This window comes from Phascolarctos cinereus, unplaced genomic scaffold (genome assembly GCF_003287225.1).
Source record: "Phascolarctos cinereus isolate Bilbo 61053 unplaced genomic scaffold, phaCin_HiC Scaffold_726;HRSCAF=1367, whole genome shotgun sequence".
NCBI lineage: Eukaryota > Metazoa > Chordata > Mammalia > Diprotodontia > Phascolarctidae > Phascolarctos > Phascolarctos cinereus.
In genome coordinates, this window is record NW_027556098.1 from 370,924,251 (window position 1) to 370,946,758 (window position 22,508).

At 43.3% G+C, this 22,508-nt stretch overlaps 1 protein-coding gene across 3 annotated transcripts in view; it reads right to left on the bottom strand.

Moving 5' to 3' along the window:
- The window catches only part of GMEB1 (glucocorticoid modulatory element binding protein 1), a 40,946-nt gene that overhangs the window by 11,085 nt on the left and 7,353 nt on the right, over window positions 1-22,508 (bottom strand). For 2 of the 3 annotated variants that reach the window (XM_078145532.1, XM_078145533.1), the window contains exons 2-5: window positions 17,612-17,769; window positions 3,003-3,115; window positions 2,411-2,535; window positions 1,417-1,520 (exon numbers count right to left, since the gene is read on the bottom strand). In XM_078145532.1, the coding sequence (XP_078001658.1) occupies window positions 1,417-1,520; window positions 2,411-2,535; window positions 3,003-3,115; window positions 17,612-17,739 (470 nt within the window). In that variant the 5' untranslated portion in view covers window positions 17,740-17,769. The remainder of the gene's footprint in view (window positions 1-1,416; window positions 1,521-2,410; window positions 2,536-3,002; window positions 3,116-17,611; window positions 17,770-22,508) is intronic. The other variant, XM_020983322.2, reaches the window with a different exon arrangement.

Genomic DNA, 22,508 nt, shown 5'->3' on the forward strand with positions numbered 1-22,508 from the left:
CTGCGACGTGGTTTCCATGGACCCAAGGGGCTAGTGAACCCTTTTCAAACACAACCAGCCCCAGCAGCCGGCACTGTCTTCTTTCATCACTGATAACGGCTGGTGTTGTATTGACTCAGAATGGAGAAAACACTGATCCTGCCGACTGTCCAAGAGATAGCACTTGCCTGTAAGCATATCCCCACGACACTGCCATCTCCAGGGCCAGGGAATGGATGGGGCTTGGAGGTACTTTCATCATAGTGGGCACTCCTGTCACAATGGCATCTGCGGTCCTACCAGGATTTGGCCTACACTCATGTTCTCAAAGGCTCAGGGCCTGGTTCTATCAGACCTGAAGAATGGTTTCTTTACCCTGATTTCTTTTAGATCTGGGGCATGTGGGTACGTGCTTTTCTTCACTGGTAAGACAAACAAGGCAAGGTATTCGAGGCTTCCACATGGCAGAGTAGAGTGAGTGCAGGATGTGGAGTCAGGAAGACTTGAGTTTGAATCCTGCCCTCAGACATTCAGAGTAGCTCATAAACCTGAGCACATCCCTTCACTTTTCCATGCCTCGGTTTCCTCATCTATAAAATGAGGCTTTGACAGACTCTGAGGCCCTTTCTCACACTCAATCTGTGATGCCAGTATCAGGTTTAGGAAAGACTTCCTAATATTTACAGGTATACAGAAGAAGAAAGGACTGCCTCACAAAGAGGGGGCTTCCCCCTCACTGGAGGGCTTCATGTAGCAGGGGAAGGGCACTTCCTATATATATATATATATATATATATATATATATATATACTTCCTGTATATGTTGGCCCCTTTCAGTTCTGAGATTCCGTGGTTCTGAAGAGCAACGGAGCGAGGGAGGGAAGCATAGCCCTTCCCAACTCATGTCACCGAGACATGATTCTCCCACAGATCATTTGGGTGAGTGCTGAAAGCACACACATTAACCTTAGTATAATTTAATCTAAGAGGCAAGAAAACACAGCCCAGGGAGATTTCACTGGACCTGGGGTGAGAGGGCCAGCTATGGCTCTGATATTTATGATACTTAGAAATGAGAGCTAGTTCCCCAAATTAGGAGGGGAGGACCAGCAGTTTTTTGCCCTGTACCACTCCCATTTCTCTCCTCCTCTTGCCCCAGCTTAGACTAATATGATGCAGTCAGTCCCCAAACTCCCCCATCCTCTGGCAACTCTGCCCTGTGATGTGGCTTTGTGGAAACGTTCTCAGGCTGACAGAAGGCACTAGCTTGGATGGGCTCCCTTCCCAGAAGTGTCCAGGACCTTCAGGTGCCATCCAGATAAATGAATCGGCTGTGCCAGCCAAGCCACCAAAACAAAGATATATGACACTGAATATCCCTGTGGATGTACCCGCCACGGCCTGTCCACTGGGGGGGTGGCTGCCAGGAGCGCTTACCTCAGCATGATCCCGCCCAGACGGATGGCTCTCTTCCAGTCCTTCAGGGTGGACTTGCCAGCCAGGTGAACGAAATGCTTGGGGCTGATCAACTGATCATTGAACTGAAGCCAAAAAGCAAAGTCAAACAACAGGTGTCAACCCAGCCAGGTAGAAGGCAAGGAAAGATACCAAGAGACAAGACAGGAGCGTCTATGTACATCTGGCCCTCGCAGAGATGCAGAGACGATCTCCTGGCCCGTCGTCAGCCTTGCGCCATCCTAGCTTCTGCTCTCACAGCTGCTGACCCCATCCTCACTGCTCCAAAGAAGAGTAACCTCCCCTGGCCACAATGCCCCTTGTTCAGTGCCCAGGTCACTACGGGGAATGAGGGAAGGAGGCAAGTAGAGTGGGTTACTATTGACCTGGGCAATCCCCATATTGTCCAAGGCAGGCTGCCTGACCTGGTCAGAATGCAGACCAAATCCTCATGTGAAGTGACCCTTCCAGGCCCAACGCTCTGCGCTGGGTGTGAGGGAGGGGACTGTCCTGGCAGAAAACACCACCCAACAGCCACCTCAACTACTCAGTTGTCCCTCATAACTAAAAGATGATGCCACTGATGGTGATTACTATCTATGTGAGCAGTTGTGGCTTATAAGACTGGTACATGGGGGCAGCTAGGTGGCGCGGTAGAGAGCACCAGCTCTATCCTGGAGTCAGGAGGACCTGAGTTCAAATCTGGCCTCAGACACTTGACACTTACTAGCTGTGTGACCCTGGGCAAGTCACTTAACTCCATTGCCTAGCCAAAAAAAAAAAAAAGACTGGCACATGAAGAGCAACCTTGCTTCTGAAGACTGTTCTCCAACTTGTTGCTGTGGCCTCAAATACAAAAAAATACCTAATAATCAAAGTAACAGAACAGCAGAGCAGGTACAGAGGCAACAGCAAGCCACCCTCCGCATGCAAGGAGCCCTTTGGAGGACGGCACACAAAGGGGAGGAAAGGTTACCTTGACACACTTTACATTAATCCCAGGACATACAAACTTCTTCCAGAGGAGGATGGCTTTGCTTTCCCCACAGGTGATAGGATATGCAATTTCCATCTCTTCGTTTGCTTCTATGGAGCTGGCATCTGCAAACAGAAACATCTCAGTGACCGTGGGCCACTCCTCCTCTAAAGAGTCAGACAGCTGGAATCCAAACCCACATTTAGCCAGGCCTTTCATGAGACCAAGGAAATGCTAGCTGCTGGTGTCGTTTATTAATCAAAAGCAGCAAACATGCGCTCTGCTCAGCTTACAATCCAAACCAAAAACATCCTCTGCAAAAACACTGGGGCAGGGGCCACCCTTGACAGGCGGAAGTCCTACATGGCATTCTATCTCCCCCAGCTGGGTGGGTATACTTGGCCAAGAGGAGGAAAGAGGTGCCAGCAATAATTTGTGCCAAAGGGCAATGATATTCTGGGTGGGACACCATGAGACCTCTAGCAACAGCACTTAACCAACATCACATTCAGGTCACAAGGGATAAGAGACTAGTGGGAATCCAGCACAGGGTGTGGAGGTCAGTAAGCACCACACGAGCAGGCAGACTTACCAATCCCTTCTTCAATTTTGTGTATTGTGTGGGTTTCTACGGCTACAACTGCTGCATTGTTCTCCGAGCCCGCTTCATAAATCCTGTTGTAAAAGTGTCCATCGATAAACAAACTACATAAATCATGAAAAAATTAAGATTCATAGCAGCGAGTAAAGAAATGTCCACACTCTTCCTTAATCTGTCCCTTTGGGCTCAATGGAAAGAAGGAGCCTCCCTAGCTACAGAAACCTCAGTGATCCACACTACCCCAAACTGTACTTGGACTCAAAGAAACCAAATGCCCAGGGCTGCCTCAAAGCAGCACCAAAGAAATTAAAAAGCTCTAGACCTCTTACCAAAAGAAGGTGAGCACGTGACTTTCTGTAAGGGCAGTATTTAACCTCTACTTTCCTCTAATATATTTAGGAGCATGGGATAGATGCTGTTCTTTTCGAGAATGAAGGGCCTAATAAGGCAATGAATAACATTACCTCCAAGGTTCAAGCTAGGAAGAAAAAAAACCTAGGAGTCAAAAGAGAATACAGTGAACAACAGCTGACAGTGATATGTCGCTTCACTTTTGATAATGTCTCATTTGAGCCTCATGAGACCCCAGTATTCTCTTCACTTTGGACGAGGGGCTAAATGACCTGCTCCCGGGTCACACCAGTGGCAGGTCTTCTCCCAGAACACTGTCACAGCACTTAGGATGCCTGAGGGGTCCTCCTAGTCAAATTAGTGATCTGACCAGTGATCAAAGAATCACAGAGGACTTAACCGAAAAAGCAACTCACTCTTACACTGCTAATTGTTATGGTGAATCAAATCACCATAAAACCTGCCACCTTACTGAAAATTGTACCTTCAAACAACACAAAAGGATGGTAACAATAAATGGCACAGTGTCAGGACAGCTACTGGTCTTAGGGTTAGGAAGACCTGAGTTGAGTCCTGACTCTGATACATATTGGCTGCATCACCATTAGTAAATCATTTAACCTCAAAGAGCCCTCTTTAACTCTACAGGCTGCAGATGAGACGCTGATCTACAAGGAGTTTACACACCATGGACTATTTCTATGCTGATGATTCTCAGATGTACTTACCCAGGCCTACTCTCTTCCGATCTCCAACTACTATTTGACATCTCAAACTGGATAGCCTGAACGTATCTTAAATTCAACAGGTCCAAAACTTCTCGCGTCACTAAATCAACGATATCACTGTACTGGGCCAAATCATTCAACAGTTAACAAGCATGTATTAAGTACCTACTACTGCCAAGAACTGTATGCTAAGGGGCAGCTAAGTGGTACAGTGAATAGAGCATTGGCCCTGGAGTCAGGAGGACTTGAGTTCAAATCCAGCCTCAGACACATAACACTTACTAGCTGTGTGACTCTGGGCAAGTCACTTAACTTCAATTACCTCAAAAAAAAAAAAAGAATTGTGTGCTAAGTGCTAGTGGTATAAAAAAAAGGCAAAAAATAGTCCTTGCTCTAAGGAGCTCATAGTCTAACGAGAGAAACAACATGTAAGCAACTAAGTAGAAACAAGATCCGTACAGGACAAATTGGAGACAATCACCAGCAGGAAGGTACTAGGATGAAGAAGGGTTAGGAAAGGCTTTTTGTGGAAGGTGGTATTTTAGCTGGGACTTGAAGGAAGCCAGTGAAAATGCCTGGAGTATCTTGGTGGAGAAACAGCAAGGAGGCCAGTGTTACTGGATTCCACATTACAGGGTGGGGAGCTGCAGGAAGAAAAGCGGAGGGTCATGAGTAATACGTAAGATGACTGGAAATGCAGGAAGGGGCCCGGGCCATGAAGGGCACTGAACACAAAACTGAATTTCATATTTGATCCTAGAGGTGATAGGGAGCCGCTGGAGTTTGATGAATAGGAGTAGAAGACATGGTCAGACCTGCACTTTGAGATCAGTTGGACAGCTGAGAGGAGAATGGACTGGAGCGAGGAAAAGATCTGTGGCTGGGGGACCAAGCAGCCGGCCATTGCAATAACACAGGGGTGAGGTGCCAAAGACCTGTACAAGAGCGATGGCAATGTCAGAGGAGAGAAGGGCGCGTGTAGGAGAAGGATTACTAAGGTAGAGACAACAGGACTTGGCAAATGTTGGCATATGGGGGTGGTGAGAGGGAAGAGTCATGGATGACACCTACGCTTAAAGCCTGGGTGTCTGGAAGGATAGGGGTGCCTGTAAGAGTAATAGGAAAATCAGAAAGAAGGGAGGCCTTGAGGGAAAAGAAAACAAGACCGGTTGTGGACATACTGAATTTACGATATGTACAGGACATCCAGTACGAGATGCCAAATAAGGTACTGGAGACATGAGATCAGAGATCAGGAGAGGCTTGGGCTGGATAAGTAGATTTGAGAATTATCAGCATAGAGATAATAACTGAAGCCACAAGAGGTGATGAGATCATCATACAGAGAAAAGAGGGTCCTGGACAGCAGAGCCTTTGGGACACCCACAATTAGTGGGCATGCCCTGGATGAAGATTAAGCAGTAGAGACTGAGGAGGGGTCAGACAGGTAGGAGGAAGAAGAGATTATTAAGGAGAAGAGGGTGATCAACAATGTAGAGTTACAGAGAGGTCAAGAAGGATGAGGACTGAGAAAAGGCCACAAAATTTTGGTGATTAGGAGATTATTGGTAATTTTGGAAAGAGCAGTTTCAGTTGAAACAAGGAGGTCAGAAGCCACGCTGAAGATAATTAAGAAATGTGAGAAGAAATCTACTGAAGATGAATATACCGAGGGAGGGCTTTTTTAAGGATGGGTGAAACATGAGCATGTTTGTAAGCAGTAAGGAAGCAACCAATTAGACTGGGAGAAGTTAAAGATTAATAAGAGTGGGGATGATAGGAGGGACAATCTGCTGGAGAAGAGGGGATGGAATGGGATTACTGGTGTGTGCAGAGGAGCTTCCCTTGGCAAAAAGGACCACTCTCTTCATGTGAGACAGAAGTGAAGGAAGAAATAGTTGCAGGAGACATTTGAGTGAAGTGAGATGAGGAAGACAGGATAAGGACTTTTTGGTGAATAGCCTTAATTTTTTTCAATGAAATATGAGGCAGAATTCTCAGCTGAGAAAATGGAGGAAGCAGAAGCCATAGGAAGTTTGAGAAGGGGTGAAAAAGTTTGGACAGGCTACTGTGGTGAGTGGATAGTGAATAAGTCAGGGAGGTATATAAGAAGATTGCTTTTCCTTGGTAAGGTCCCACTGGAGACTATTTAACATAAATGTGTAGTATGCCTAGTCAGCATGGTTTTATGATTTCCTCCAACTGTGTTAATCAGCACTTGATAGGAGTGAAGGCAGTGAACAGTGGAAGTAATCCAAGGCTGAGGTCCAGCAGGACAACACTGGTGATAGTGTAAGGGGGCAAGGGACTCACAGAAGAGGACAAAGTAGGGTTCAACTGGTTCACTGAGGTGTCAAAATGGAGCACGGAGAAAAAGCTAACCAGTACCTTCATTAACAGTGATCAGAGTTCTTAAGTTTTTTAAAGCTGTTTGACATTACAATTGTTTTGTCTTTCTATAAGCTGTTCTCCTGGTTCTGTTCACGTCACTGTGCATCAATTCTTATAAGTCTTCCCACGCTTCTCAGTAACCATCCCCTTAATCATTTCTTATAGCACAACAGTATTCCCTCACATTTATGTAACATAACTTGGTCAGCCATTCCCCAATAGATGGATACCACCTCAGTCAGATGAGAGTGAGGTTCAAGTGTCATCCCTTCCCTTACCTCTTCTTCCTTGTTCGTATTGATTTCTACTGGCACACCCTGATTATATGGGATAATTTTCCCTAACTTTCCTTTCCCTCTCCTCAATTCTCAAAAGTATTCTTCCCCTCCCTTTCCATTCTTCTCTAAATACTTAACATATAATAGAGCCTCTCCTAGGCCTTCCATCTAATTAGACTCTACTACCCCTGATGAAAATAGGGTTCAGAAGAGACACATTATCATTTCCCTCTATTTGGATGTAAACAGTTTATCCTTCTTTAGTCCTTTATCATTGTTCATTCATGTTTACCTTTTTATGTATCTCTTAGCTCCTATATTTGCATTTCAAAGTTTCTATTGTAGCTCTGGTTTTTTTCATCAGGAATGCTTGGAAGTCTTCTATTTCATTAAAGATACATTTTTCCCCCTTGGGAATATATTGTTTTGCTGAGTGACTTGTTCTTGGCTATAAGCCTATATATCCTTTGCATTTAGAATATTACAGTTCAAGTTTTCTGCTTCTTTATAATGGTGGCTGCTATAACACGTGTGATCCTTACTGTGCTTCCTTGGTACCTCCTCTCTCTGCTTATAGTATTTTTTTTCTTTGAGATGGACACTCTGGATTTTGGCTCTGACATTCTTGGGGGCTTTCATTTGGGGGTTTCTTACAGGATGTCACTGATGGGATTCTTTCTTTTTCCACTCTGCCCTCTTGTTTCTAAGAGATCGGGGCAATTTTCTTTTAAGATTTCTTTAAATCTGATGCCTAGACTACTTTATTGGTCATGGCTTTCAGGTAGTCCAATAATCTTCCCATTTTTTTCTCCTGGATCTGTTTTCCAGGTTAGTTGTTTTTGTTATGAAATACCCTACATTTTCTTCTATTTTTCAGGGAGTCTATTGCTTCTGCAAAATTCTATCCCCTTTCTGCCATGCTGTTAATTCTTTCCAGTTCTTTCTTTCACAGCTCTTTCATCTTTTCCAATTTTTTTTTCTTATAGCCCTCTCATTTCTTTTATAAATACATTTTAAACTCTTAAAAAACTTCCTTTGTCTCTTCCAGGCATTCTAGTTGAATTTGTGCTGCAGCTGTGTTTTCCTTTGAGACTTTGTTTGTAGATGTTTTGGAGACATTCTCTTTTTCTGGGTTTGTATCTTTGAGAACCTCGTCACCACAACAGCTCTTTTATGGTGGGATTTTTTTTTTTTGCTTATTCTTTCAGTCTATTTCCTGACATTTACATTAGAGCTGGGCTCTACACACTTCTGGAGGGCTAGTACTGTTGCTCTTTTCTTGGGATATCAAGTGTTGCATCATTCTAGGCTCTCAATGATAGCTCAGGCTGGAGACATGCGAGCTTTCAGTACTTCCAAAGTGGTCTGATCCAGATCAAGTCTGGTCTTTGTTCCCTAGTCTGAGCTCTGCAAGTTCCTGATGGAAGCAGAGCTATAAGACTCCCTTTGGTTTCAGAGTCCTGCCCTGGCAATTCCTTTGTAGCTGCTGCTGACTTCTACACTGGTTCGTGCTCAGTCCACAGCCTAGGGCCCAACCCAGAACACCACCTCAGTCTGCCCAGGATCTGGGTCCCGGGACTGGGGAGCAAGCAACAAAGCTACCAGGCTTTGGTAGCTCATTCGCCCATGAAGTCAAAGTGCCTTTGGATGGGTCTAGGACCTCATCTTGTGCTGGTGCTGTCTCTGGGCCCAGGAATACTCTTTATGGCATATTCCTGGCCAGACCCCTTCCAGGTGTCCACAGACCTCCCTACCTCCCTGTGCCAACCTGGCCTAGAAAAAAATGCCTCACTGTTAAGTTTTTCATTAGGATTCTGGTCTAGGGCATGTTCTAGATCTGCTTGGAGGAATTCTGTGGCACAGTTCATTGTATTTCCTACAGTTACTTGGCCATTTTGGCTCAATTTTGATAAAAATATATTCTAAAATGTTTAATGTTTCGTGATTTTTTTTTGTTTTTATATTACATTTGTTTGCGAATGTACCCTTCCTCCCTACCCTACTCAAGGAGTTATTTCTTTTTTTTTTTTTTAAGGCAATTGGGGTTAAGTGACATAGCTAGTAAGTCAAGTGTTTGGTCTGAGGGCAGATTTGAACTCAGGTCCTCCTGACTTCAGGGTCAGTGCTCTATCCACTGCGCCACCTAGCTGCCCCAGGAGTTATTTCTTCTAATAAAAAAATAAAATGGAAAGAAAAGCAGTTCAGCAGAACTAAAATATCAGCTAAGTTTGACTACATAAGCAATGGTCTTCACCCACAGTCTGCTACCTTGGGGCAGGTAGGTGGCACAGTGGATAGAGCACCAGCCCTGGAGTCAGGAGGACCTGAGTTCAAATATGGCCTCAGACACTTGATACTTACTAGCTGTGTGACCCCGAGCAAGTTACTTAACCCCATTGCCTAACAAAAATAAAAAACAAACAAACATAGTCTGCTACCTCTGTCTCTTCCCAGGGACCAAGCTTGGTCATTATAATTATATAGTTCAGTTTCCTCTTCTTTTTTAGTTCTGAAAGATATATTTTTAAAAGTAGTAAAAGGTAATGTGTATATTCTGCATCATCTACAATCTTGTACAATGATAACTTGTGTTTATGACTCTTGGACAATGAAGAAGGACAGAGCAGCCAGGCTGAAGGGTGTTAAAGAGCACTGGGCTAGAAAACGAGATATCTAAGTTCAAACTCTGGCTCTGATACTACTTACTTTTATGACCTTGGGCAAGTCATTTTCAATAATAATTATTACTGTTGGAATAATAATTATTTTTATGGGGAATGGCTATTAAGACTAAACTCTTTGAGGCCCTTCTCTGGGTTTCTGTTCTCATCTGTAAAATGAGACATTTGGACAATATAATCTCTAAGGAAATTTCTAGCTCTAGTTATGTGTATGTGAAATGCCTTTTGAATCCTCAAAGGGAGTTTAAATAACACTGAGAATAGTTTTAGTGTCAAATATATTTTCTGACCTAATTTTTAAAAATGGTACTCTATGGCAATTAACTAGTTAATTCCCATTTATCCAGACTGATTAGGAGAACAGATATTCTGGTTTACTGAATAATTTGTGAAAATTATCACACATTACCATATGTACCATATTATATCCACAAATGGCAATTTACTGCTTATACTAAGTGGTTTTATTATACTGGCATAAGAGTTAATGCATCTTTTAAAAATCTTAAATTTACTACTGTAGAGGGACAATGGAGTTTTGAGAAAGAATATTCACTTTTTTTTTAGCTTCCCCTCAAAAATAGGATTTATAAGATTAGTGCTAAGTGCTAGTATTTGAGTCAACATTATAATGTCTGATTTAAAATCTACATTAGCAAATGTAGTTAATGTAGTTCAATTAGGCACTTTGAAATGGGTAGTAGAGGGTAGGGAAGTAGCACAGAATAACAAAAAACATGCTGAAATCCTCACTTACTTACTTACACATGTGGAGAAAAAAAAAATTAGCTGCTTCCCTCCTTCTTCTTTCATCCCCCTCCTTCAGGTAAAACACTTTGAAAGATGTAGATTTTTGTGTTTTCTTTTTGTTTATAGCAAAAAAAGTGGCAGTTGGTAGTAGCTAGGTTGGTAAGCCCAACAGGCAGGTCACAATAGAATTTGCCCACCTGAAAATGGGTGCTCCCCTCACCGCAGGGGCAAAGCTATAAAGGGGTTGTGTCTTGGGCACAAAAGAAAATCATTAGTCATTGTACCCTGGTAGCTATCTTCTGGGGTTTGCTGCAGACACATCCCATCTTTCAGGTTTATACATTCTCAGGTCACTATACCCAGCCAGGAAGTATGACCTCAGTTGATGGCAAAATGAAACAAGCAGAGTAAAGAACTTTTATTCCCTCAAGAGTCAAGAAATTGTGTCCCCCCACCCCCGCCCCACCCAAAAGAGTTGAGTGTCCCTGGCAAAGATGCCAAAGAACTGCCAGGGATCCCCCAGCCCATTCAGTCCAATGCCTCCCACCCAAGCAGGAATTCTCTCAACAGCAAGAGTTTACAAGTGGGGCAGGCACCCCCACAGGTTGTATGAGTAGTTAGTTTGTCAAGGGAATACTGCAGACAATCCGTAAATAACTATACCATCCTATACAATCTCTTTATTTCTTACATGCTCAGCCAGGAGAAACTCTAGAATTTATTTTCCTTCTTTTAAAAAAATTAATAGATTTTTATTGCTATATTTTGTTTTTATATCACCTAGATTTCCCCTTGTATCCCTCTCCTTCCCTTCTTAATACAGAATCCATCCCTTATAACAAAGAATTTTCTTTAAAAAGAAAAAGGTGAAGAAGAGGGGGAAAAAATGCTGATCAACACATCAAAAAAAAAATCTGATATATGCAATGTTCCTAACTTTTACAAGGTGTAGGGGAGGTGTCTTTTCAGATCTCTTCTTTGGAACCAATGTCCCAGTGTTATTGATCTAATGTCAGGAACCATTCACCAAAGGTGATGTTCTCTGTCTGTGTGTCTGTCACACACACACACACACACACACACACACACACGTGTGTATGTTTATTTATTTTACTGGACCTGTGATTTTACAGATATCACAGCCAGTATGTATCAAGAGGTAGGTCTGTAACTGCTACTGCATTTTCTGGCTCATTCCCTTGTGAACAACTCTAATTGCTAAAGAGGTAAGGTGGGTATAGTCAGACATGTACCCAAAAGTCTGGAAAGCAAGTCTGAAAACATTCAGAGAAAAAGATAAGTACATCACAGGAGTCTTAGAAAGGGCTCTCTAACAAACTGACACTACTCTAATAAATGATGCCTGTGAGGAAGTGGAAGACTGTGGGAGGGATATCTTTGGTGGGCTCAGAACGTAGGATACATATGAAGTAGGAAGAGAGGAGACAGATCACCAAGGACCAATATGGTGGACTGGCTTGATAAATGCTTACTGACTGACCGGCATAAGGAAGGTGAAAGTTCAGAACGGGGTGAAGCTCCAGAACAATGCTGAAGACGAAGACAAGTACTTACAGTATGTAGGCATGTTTGGCGGAAGAAAAAAGGGAAGAAGGCCCATTTCTTAGGGCAGTTGGTACAATGCTAACAGATGACAGAGAAAAAACAGAACTACTGAGCTGCTCTGCTTCTGTCTTTACTCTCTCAAGGAAAATGATGTCCAAAACGGAGCAGGCATCACAGACATGGTCATGAGAGAGCTGAGAAGATAGCAAGAGAACACCCGTATGCTTTAAAGGCGTTCTAAGAGTTTAGGCCCTGGAAAATTACATTGCAGAATACTGAAAAGACCTGCAAATGTCATCAAGGAACAACTGTTCATTATCTTCAGAAAAATATGTGATCTACATAAGTGAGGCAAGAGGTACCAGGAGGCTGGAGAGACAAGTAAATGTCTCTCTCTGCAAAAAGGGAAAAGAAAAAAAAAGACAGAACTATAAAACTGATGAGCTTGACATCAAGCCCCAGCGAAATTACAGAAGAGATTATTAAGCAAACCAAATCCCCACCCCCTCTTTTTTTGTTTTGTTTTAGGCAATTGGGGTTAAGTGACTTGCCCAGGTCACACAGCTAGTAAGTGTCAAATGTTTGGTCTGAGGCCAGATTTGAACTCAGGTTCTCCTGTATCCACTGTGCCACCTAGCTGCCCCTCAAATCCTCTCATTTTACAAATAAAGAAACCAAGGCCTCGCTCAAGCTGACACAGCTAATAAATGGGAGAGTCAGGATTTGAACCCAGGTCTTTTGACTCCAAAGCCAACTGCATCACAGTTACCATATAATATATCTGGATTTCATTAAGACATCTTATAAAATCTCTAACAACATCCTTAGGGTCAAGAAGGAGGTATGAAGTATGAATAATGGTGCAGTCAGGTAGATCCCAGCTGGCTGACTCTTTCTAAAAACTGTTGATCAATGGACAGATATCAGCATGGCGGGAGGCTCTAGTAATATGCCACTGTTCTCAATCCTATTCTATCTGACACTTTATCAATCACCTGGATGAAAGTATGCCGCAACTAATCTGCTGATGACATGGAGCTGGGAAGGAGCGTTAAACTGTTGAAGGACAAACTTGGGGGTCCACAAAGATCTTGCCAAACTAGGATGCTGATCCTAAAATACAACAGAACTCAAGAGAGATTGGTACAAAAGCTTGAGCACTTGGGCTGAAAAAAATCAACTTCAAAAGTACAGAATGATAAAAAAAAATCTGGCTTAAACTCTTGTTCATAGAAAAAAGACTGGGATTTTATTTGAGGGCAATCTGACCAGGAATCAGCAGTGTGACCCAGCTGTTCACAAATGCTAACTGCAGTTGTGTTGCGAGGGATAGAACAGGCAGAACAAAAATGATGACCCAAGGAAGGGCTGAGCTCGGGTCCATGGGGCCCATCTCAAAAAAGGAGGGTCTTAAGAGGAACTGGGACACGTCTAGAGAAGAGTGAATAGAGGGGAAGGGGCACTGGAGAAAAGAAGACTCAAGGGAACATGATGGTTGGTTCAAGCATTTCAAAGGACCACAGATTTAGACCTAGGAAGGACCTCAGAGGTCACTGGCCCAAATTCTTCACTTTACCGATAAGGCAATGGAGACTCAAAGGTCTCACAAGCAATAAGTGGTAGAACTAGGATCCCAACTAGGGTCCTCTAGCTTGACACTATGTTCTTTCCACCACATCTACTCCCTTTCCGCTCAAGGGGGAAGACACAGTATCTTTCCTGGACCGAATGAGGGCTATCATGCAAGAAAAGAACGAGCCTTGTTCTGTGTACCTCCAAAGGGCAGAGCTGGGTAATGTGGGTCAGATCTATCACCTTTCTACGCACAGGCCACCTGGCCAGACAGTGGCCCCTCCCCAACCTCAGTGCTGGCAGTATCCACCAGCCACAGGGAAGCTACAGGGGAGATTCCTACATTGGATGGGCAGTTGGACTAAATGATGCCTAGGTCCCTTCAAATCTCAGGGCTCTAGGACTCATTCTGTAGAAATTCTATGCTATTTCAACACATCAAGGATCCGTGATTTTTGGATCTATGCAGTCATTCCTTCCATAACCCATTCTCACCATAGCAGTCAGTTCACACAAAGAGCTGTGGCCAAAAGAAGAATCCCCTCGTGGCACGTCATCTGTGGTCAGGCATTACCCACGTGGCCAGGCCTACAAGAATTAGTGATTTAATGGCCTAACCGTCAAGACACCAGGAAGTGTCTTCACTAAAGAAACCAACGTAACTAGGAGGAAAGAAACTGGTGTCTGGAGAAAGAGCTTTACATCAAATATCTCTGATAAAGGTCTGATGTCCACGACATAAGGAGAATTAACACAAATATATAAGAACAAGAACTATTCTCAAATAGCTAATTGGTCAAAGGATACGAACAACAGTTTCTCAAAAGAAGAAATGCAAACTGTCAACAACCAAATGGAAGACTGCTCAGTCTAAATCATTAATAATAGGAGAAATGCAAATTAAAACAACTCTGAGGTTTTATTTCACTGCCTTTTTTCTTATTGGCAAAGATGATTTTTAAAAACAGCAAGTGCAAGTTGAAGGGGCTCTGAGGAAATAAACACACTAATATGCTTCTGGAAAACAATCTGGAACCATGCAAGTAAAGTCACTAAACTGTTCATGCCTTTTCATTCAGGCAGGTTACTACTGGGTATATACCCCAAGTAGATCAATGGCAAAAAAGAAGGGTACTACACAAAACTAAATATTCAGAGCAGCACACTCTGTGGTAGTAAAAAAATGGAAATAAAGTGGGGAATGGCTGAAAAAAACTGTGGCATATGCATGTAGTGATTATCATTATAGCACTATAAGAAACAACAAATATGAAGTATTGAGAAAAACACGATTTGCATGAATTTGTACGAGCTGATGCAGAGTTAAAAAAGAATATAATCAATAGAACCATATAATCACTCCAACTGTAAATAATAATAATACTAAAACGCTGCTGAATTCAAACTAACTGCAAGGACCAATCTTGGTCCTAGAAAAAGAAGGAAATGTATCTTCCCATCTCAGTAGCAGGAAGAAAACACGATATCCAATGAGACATATCCACTCAGATACAGTTGATTAGTCAGTTAGGTTTTACTCAAAATTTTCTTTGTGACAAGAGAGGAATCAATGGGGGAAAGGGAATAGTTCGTGTCTGACTCTAAGTAGGGGGGAGAAGGGAATAAATAAAAGTAATTAATTTGAGTGAGTGGGACCCAGGGGCATTTCCACTTCATACTGGGGCATTAAGGAGCACCTCATTACGAATCCAAAATGAATGTGTGTTCAATCTCATAAGTATTCTGCAAAATTCAATTAAATTTGAAAACATCTATTTAATAATAATAGTGATAATGATAGCTAACATTTATACAGTGTTTACTATACTGACCATTATGTGGAAGGCACTATGGGCACTGGAAAAATAGGAGGATGGTGGTGGAATCCTAATGTCCTCAGGCCTCCTAAAAGCCTTCTGAGTTGCTTATAGAATATATTTGCATTACACACATCACCAGTTCTTCCTTTTGTTTACCAAAAAAAAAAACCTACTAGCCCCCCACTTCTTTAAAAGCTCCTATCTACATTTAACAATTGGAAATCAATCCCCTAACTCAACCTCACAAAAACCTTAGTATCTGTGTCAAAAAATCCTAAAAGAAGCTGGTTTTTGTTTTTTGTTTCTTGCTAATTTAACTGCTAACAAGTGTCATTCTGTCTACAGGAACAGTAACTGGTTCTAAATGAACACAGGGAAACTATTCCCACCCTTCAATGGGAGGGCATATGTCCAAAGAGACTAAGATAGTGTCCAGACCAAAAAAGACCCCCCAAAAGACAATACAATGAAGGCAACGAAGAGATAGAACCAGAGAGAGGAAAGGAACTAAGTCTATGAAGAGAGAGTCTGTAGGCATGTACCCCAAAGAGGTCAAAGACAGAAGGGTCCTATATCCACAAATATAGTCATAGCAGTGCTTTTGTGATGGCAAAAAATGGATGCCAACTGACTAGAAAATGACTGAAGAAATTGGAGGTTATTGCTAGTCAGTCATTTCAATCGTGTCTGACTCTCTGTGACCCTATATGGAGTTTTCCTGGCAAAGATAATGGAGTGGTTCATCATTTCCTTTGCCAGCTCATTTTACAAATGAGGAAACTGAGGCAAACAGGGTGAAGTGACTTGCTCAGGGTCACACAGCTAGTAAGTATCTGAGGCCACATTTGAACTCAGGTCTTCCTGACACGAGGCCCTGTACTCTATCCATTGTATCACCTAGCTTCCCCAAAGAAATTGGTAAATGGATATAACAGACTATTACTGTGAAGTAAGAAATGACTATGAGGCAGTCACAGAATTCCGTGACATGAGGCTTGGAAGGGACCTCCCCATCTACAGTTGGAACCGTGACATCCAGACTACCTGACACCACTATCGAGCCTCTACCCAAAGGCCTTGGAGGAGCATGGAGACAGCCCATTGCACTATGGATACCGCTGATTGTTAGGAGGTGGCTTCTTTCCATCCCAGGATGAAGCACATTTCCTTCCTTTAGGCAGAAAGGTGGAGGGACTACAGGAGTGGGGTGTGGCACATATTACTGCTCAACTCTTGTTCTTTGTTTAGGGGAGGGTTCAGTGTGTGTGGGACGGTATATTGGGAAATGACAAAAGACACCAACAAAACCTCTTAAAAGAGATTATCAACTAAGGGTAAAGTGAGGAAAAACACTAACAAAAAGTCATCTGAAGGAATGCCATGTTATTATTTTCATGATCATAAACTGGCATTGCCTAAAATATTTCCTTTTTTTTTTTTAACAATAATAAATTATTACACCATTGCATCACTGGGGAAAAAACAAAAACAAAAACAGGAAAGATTCTACTTAGACTCCAGAAGTATATTCTACCTACAAAGGTCGAAACACTTAAAGAAAATGTCAAAAGAGGCCAGGGAATCTCTTACAGGTTTTGAAGACAAAATTAAATATCATCTTGGTTATTTGTGATATTGGGACCCTTATTTTGTGAATAAATTGTCCCTAAAATGTCTCCCCCTCACTCTTCTGATGATTTCTGCACATTTTAATTCCTATTCATCCTTTTAAATACAATTCAGGTTCTACACCCTCTGTGAAATCTTCCCTGATCACTCAAGGGTCAACTGTGTGACATGTCACCCCAAGAAGCTAACCCTTTCCAAATATACTGCTTCATAAAACCAATCATCTTCTTATGAATTTTTCCTTTCTCCAACGGATCGTGAGAGCCACAGGGGTGGGGACCATGTCTTCTTTGCATTCCCCACAACCAGTGTGATTCTGGGAAATGTTTAATAACCAGCTCACTTTAAAAAAAAACTGGACCTAGGACAAACTTTTAAGTTTAATCTGCAATACTCACATTTTCTCCATCACTTTCTTAAGTCTTGACAATCAACAAGAAAATAAATTAAGCCCTCATTTGTTGCGTTTGCCAATTTCCGAGGCATAAATGTTCACACTGAAAATTTAACAATCAGCCCTTAGTACAAGCTGCTCCAGCACACCACTGCCTATAGTACCTTGCATAGCGGTTTGCAGATGGCAAGTATTTGAAAAGGATTTGGTTGCCATTTTCATGAGGGTCCAAAGACCCTTTCAACAAGAAAAGGGCCATCTTTGCAGGTCCCTTCCTCACCTCAGCCCTAATCCAAGCCTGCCTACCTGCCTGCCTGCACTGTTGCCAGCACCAGCACTAATGACACAGGCCAGCTCTAATGGGGCATGGCTTAGAGCTCTCTCCCTTGCTTTCCACAGCTCTCCAGGTTTTCAGAGTATCCAAAGTGTTGCTCACTTACCCTTGCTGCACAGGCTGTAACTGCAAGATCACCTGGGTTTTGGTGTCTTCAGGGTTCTCCCCCTGGTTCCCTTCGGTCGGCACCACAACTACATCCCCCACAGGGACACTCACTTCAGCATTGGCCATCTTTCACATGAAGTCGGGAGGCTGAGAACTCTGTAAGGGATGAAGCTCTATCAGCGACATGCTCTGGTAGGAAGCCAGGATCCTGGGGATGTAAGCTCAGGGGGCAGCTTTGGACCTGGAACTCAGGGGGACAAATGCTATATAGGAACTGAGTGAAGCTGTGAGACTGATTCTCCTCCTCCCAGAGACTGAGTGGTGTAGGGGTGACACTGCACCCCAAGCCTTGGGTTGGGGGAAAATGTATGTTTGTTCTTACTTGTTATATCTTTGACATATATATATATAGATAGATATAGATATAGATATAGATATAGATATATCTTTGAAGTAAATATTTCTTTGTAGAAAATCATCTGCTTTAAGGGCTTAAATAGAACTGGGGTGCTCAGACCCTAAAATTGGGGGAACATAATCAGTGGGCGCTTGGGAGGGACCTCCGTCTACCTCTTCAAGGTACCAAAGAACCCAGGGAAGGGATAGAATGTAATAGCCCTGGCCTTCGGCAATAGGAACCAGAGGAATATCAGCCCGGGCAAGGTAAGCACCAAGTAGGCATCCCTGAGAATCTGAGCTATGGAAAAGCTTCCCCATCCAGAATAAAGGCTGTGGGAAGAGTGAGGGTTAGGCTTCTCATCCAACAAGCCCTCAGCATGTGTGTGCATGATATAAATATTTGTCACATAAACCATGCGTATAGATATTTTCTCTTTCCAAGAGTATAAGCTCCCAAAAGGAAGAGACCATTTCAGTCAGTAGACATTAAGCACCCTGATTGGGGAGGAAGCAAATAGATGCTGCCATCTAAAATTCAGGAATTTCAGGGAAAGTACCATATTCAACAGGGCCACGTTCAATACAGATACTCAATAGTGGCTACCCCCTGCCAGCCCTATCTCTACTAACACCAGCAACACACTTGACAGGTAATGATCTCCTAGGACCTATGAGGTAGCTGCTGCAGGGAACTGAAGCCTCAGAGGAGTTCAGTGACTTGCCCACTGTCTATAGGTGGCAGAGGCAGATTGGAATGAAGGTCTTCTTGACCAAGTCCAGCTCTCTTTCCTCCACCACCCCATGCTGCATTGGATAATCCTACAGTGGTGGGCTAGAGCCAGCTTGGATAGGTTCTAGAGAGCTGGTTGTTTAATTTTCAGTGTGACCATTTATACCTCTAGCATTGGCAAACGATACAAATCAGGGCTCAATGTGTTGTTCTGCTGATTGTCTAGACTTAGAAAGTAATGGAGAAAAATGTTAATAATACAGATCAAACTTAAAAGAATGTTGTGAGCATGTTTTTTTTCAGAGATTATTTACCAGCACATCACAGCCTACAGTCCTCTTTGTTCTCACAGGATTAAAGGATCATAAATTCAGAGCTGGAAGGGGTCATCTAATACAACCAGATGAAGAACCAGGCCCAGAGAGGTAAAGAATAACAGGCTGTCCGATTGGGGCTGGAATGGACCACAGAGGTCATCTAATGCGGCGCCTTCATTTTACCAACGAAGAACTGAGACCCAGCACGTTGAGCAACTTTCAGGCTACAGAGATAGCAAGCAGCAGAGGCAGGATCTGAACTCTGGTCCTCTGACTTCAAAATCAGGGTTCTTTCCACTGTAATATCCTGCCTCCAGCAAAAAAGAAATTGGGCCTTCTCACTGCAGCTCCCAAACCACTTTGATCTCTTCCCTCTATTTCACCTACCCCCATATTCAATCTGTTGCCAAGGCCTGTTAATTTCTACCTTTGTAACATCTCTGAATACACCCCCTTCTCTCTTCTGACACTGCCACCCCTCTGGCGCAGGCCCTCATCCCCGCACACCTGGAGAATTACGCTAGCTGCTGGGGGGTGGGCCAGCCTCAGGTCTCTCCCTCCTCTAATCCATCCTCCATTCAGCCACTAAAGTGATTTTCCTAAAAGGCAGGTACGACCATGTCACTCCTCTATTCAATAAACTCCTGTGGCTTCCTATGACCTCTAGGATCAAATATAAAATGCTGTTTGACATTTAAAGCCCTTAACAACCTCCCCTTCCCCCCATCCTTTTCAAGTCTTCTACGTTGCACACCAGGGGCCATCTCCCGTCACCCTGATCTATATCTGGCCACTGGACTCAGATGGTTCCAGTGGAGACTGAGGCTGGTGACTCTGCACAGCGCCTCCTCACTTAAATCTGATTCACTTGCACGTCATGGCATCACCTCCCTGATGTCATGGTCTTCTTCCAGAATGAAGGACAAACAACAATATTCCTCCCTGTCCTCTGCGTCCTCCCTGCTCCTTCAACAAGACACTCCCAACTCTGGGCATTTCCCCTGGCTGCCCCCATGCCTGGAACACCCTCCCTCCTCCCCTCTGACTACCGACCTCCCTGGCTTCCTTTAAGTCCCAACTAAAATCCCCCCTTCTACAGGAAGCCTTCCCCAGCCCCTCCTTAATTCTAGTGTCTTCTTTCTGTTGATTCTTTCCAATGTATCCCGCACACGGCTTGTTTGTACCCAGTTATTTGCCTGTTGTCTCCCCCATTGGACTGGGAGCTCCTTGAAAGCAGAGACCGCCTTTCACCCTTCTTTGTTATCTCCAGTACCTCATGTATTTAGCACAGTGTCTCGCATATATAGTAGGCGCTCAATAAATGTTTGGGCAGCTAGGTGGCGCAGTGGGTAGACTACCAGGCCTGGAGTCAGGAAGACTCATCCGGACTCCAACGCTTCCTACCTGTGTGACCCTGGGCAAATCACTTTACCCTGTTTGCCTTAGTTTTCTCATTTGTAAAATGAGCTGCAAAAAGAAATGGCAAACCTCTCCAGCATCTCTGCCAAGAAAACCGCAAACGAGGTCATGAAGAGTTGGACAGGACTGTACTGAGTGAACAACAAAATAAATGTTTATTGCCTTATTGCAGGGGCAAATAAGAAGAGTAAGGTAAGGTCCCTGAATGTTTCCTTTGTGGAAAGCACGCTGCCAATACTACGTTAATAAAATGCCCACTGAATTGAATTACTCTAGGCTAGGGGATCAATCCTTTTTTAGCCCCAAGTAGGAAGAGACATCTATGCAAAAGTTAATCATGCCTTATGTATCACTAAGAACTAAGGGAAGGAGGAGAAAAGGTAAGGAAGAAACAGAAAAAGGAAGGGAGTAGAAGATGAAAGAAAGAGGGAGAGAAAATGAATTAAGAGGACAGAAGGTAGGGCATACTGTTTTTAAACTGGGGCCATCTTTTTTTTTTAACCAGCATTTACTAAATGACTACTATGGGCCAGCACTTTACAAATACTATCTTATTTTATCTTCACATCCACCCCAGGAGGTAGGTGTTATTGTTATCCCTATCTTATTGATGAGAAAACTGAGGCTGAGGGATGTTAACTGGCTTCCCTAGGCCACACATAGAGCTGGCAAATGTCTGAGGCAAAATCTGAGCTCAGGTCTTGCTAAGTCCAGGCTCCCATCTACTGTGCCCTCCACACCTCCCCACTAGACACCCGTTTTCTAGTTCTAGAACCATAATCAAATTAGCTGCTGGAAGGGGTGTTCATCTCCTCTCCCAAGGCTCCACAGACCCTGCCTTCCCAAGCTACCACTCCCCGAAATGCTTCACTCGTTAGAATCAAATTCCTTTAGGGCAGGGATTGTCTTCAATTTGGTATTGGTATTCTCAGCATTTACACACAGCTAGTAAGTGCTTAACAATTCTTTTCCTCACAATCTACAGGGAGTGGGAAAATGCCTTCCAAGAAGGCTTCAGTCTACTCCCACTGCAGGCTCGCCTGTGATACCGTCTAGATACCATCTAGACCCAGCCTCCGTAAAGAATTACCTTAGGAACCTGTAAGACCTAAAAACCTGCTCTAAGACACCTCCAATACAGGCCCTCCTTTTGTCTTGGCTCTTGGTTCTGATCCAGCCCTGCTCTATGGAAATTTGAGGAGGGGAGAGATCCGGCAAGGCCTTCTCGAGGAGCTTGTGGTAGCTGAGCTCGCAGCAGGCCTCAAACTCCCAGCTCGAAATTCTTTCTACCTCAACTACTCAAGGCCCAAAAATATATGTTTGTCTAAATCCTCTCAAGCAGCCAACTGACTCATTATAGAGGTATCTTCACCTACTGCAACTTTGGGCCGTGCTCTGACGTTCACATTTTCCTGGTCAAACTGGAGAAAAACTGAAGCAACAGGATGTTACGGTTCTTCATCTGAATTCCAAACAAAACAAAAATACCCACAACTCATTAAGAATCACCATACTGGGTCTGATTCTATTAAACTGCAAACCATACAAAGGCAGGGATTATGTCTTATCAAAACTTAGTAGCTCCACCAGCAAGCAGAGAATAGGCACTTAATAGATGTCTGTCATATTATTCTGATGTATTGACTCGTGATTCTTCCAATCTGTTATTTCATCTCTGGCATCAATAGCAAAAGCTGTTCTGAAGGACCCTGGGTGTATTCTCTACACTAAGCTAAGTTCAAAAGGTGAAGAACTTGCTGAAACTCCTTACCTCCTCCCCTACCGCCACTTGTGCTTAATGCCTTTAAAATATTTTATTCAACAAAAATGTGGTAAGTGCCTTCTTTGGGCAAAGCAATGTGCTAGAGACACCATGATGGAAAAATGATCAACGTCCTTTCTCTCAAGTTTATTATAAGCTAGAACTGGGGAGTAAAAATGATATAGCCAAAGCCTAAAGCGCTCTAAGAAAATCTGAGATGGGTGAGATCACTTTCAGCTGGGGAATAGCCATCATCCCAGTTGAGGCC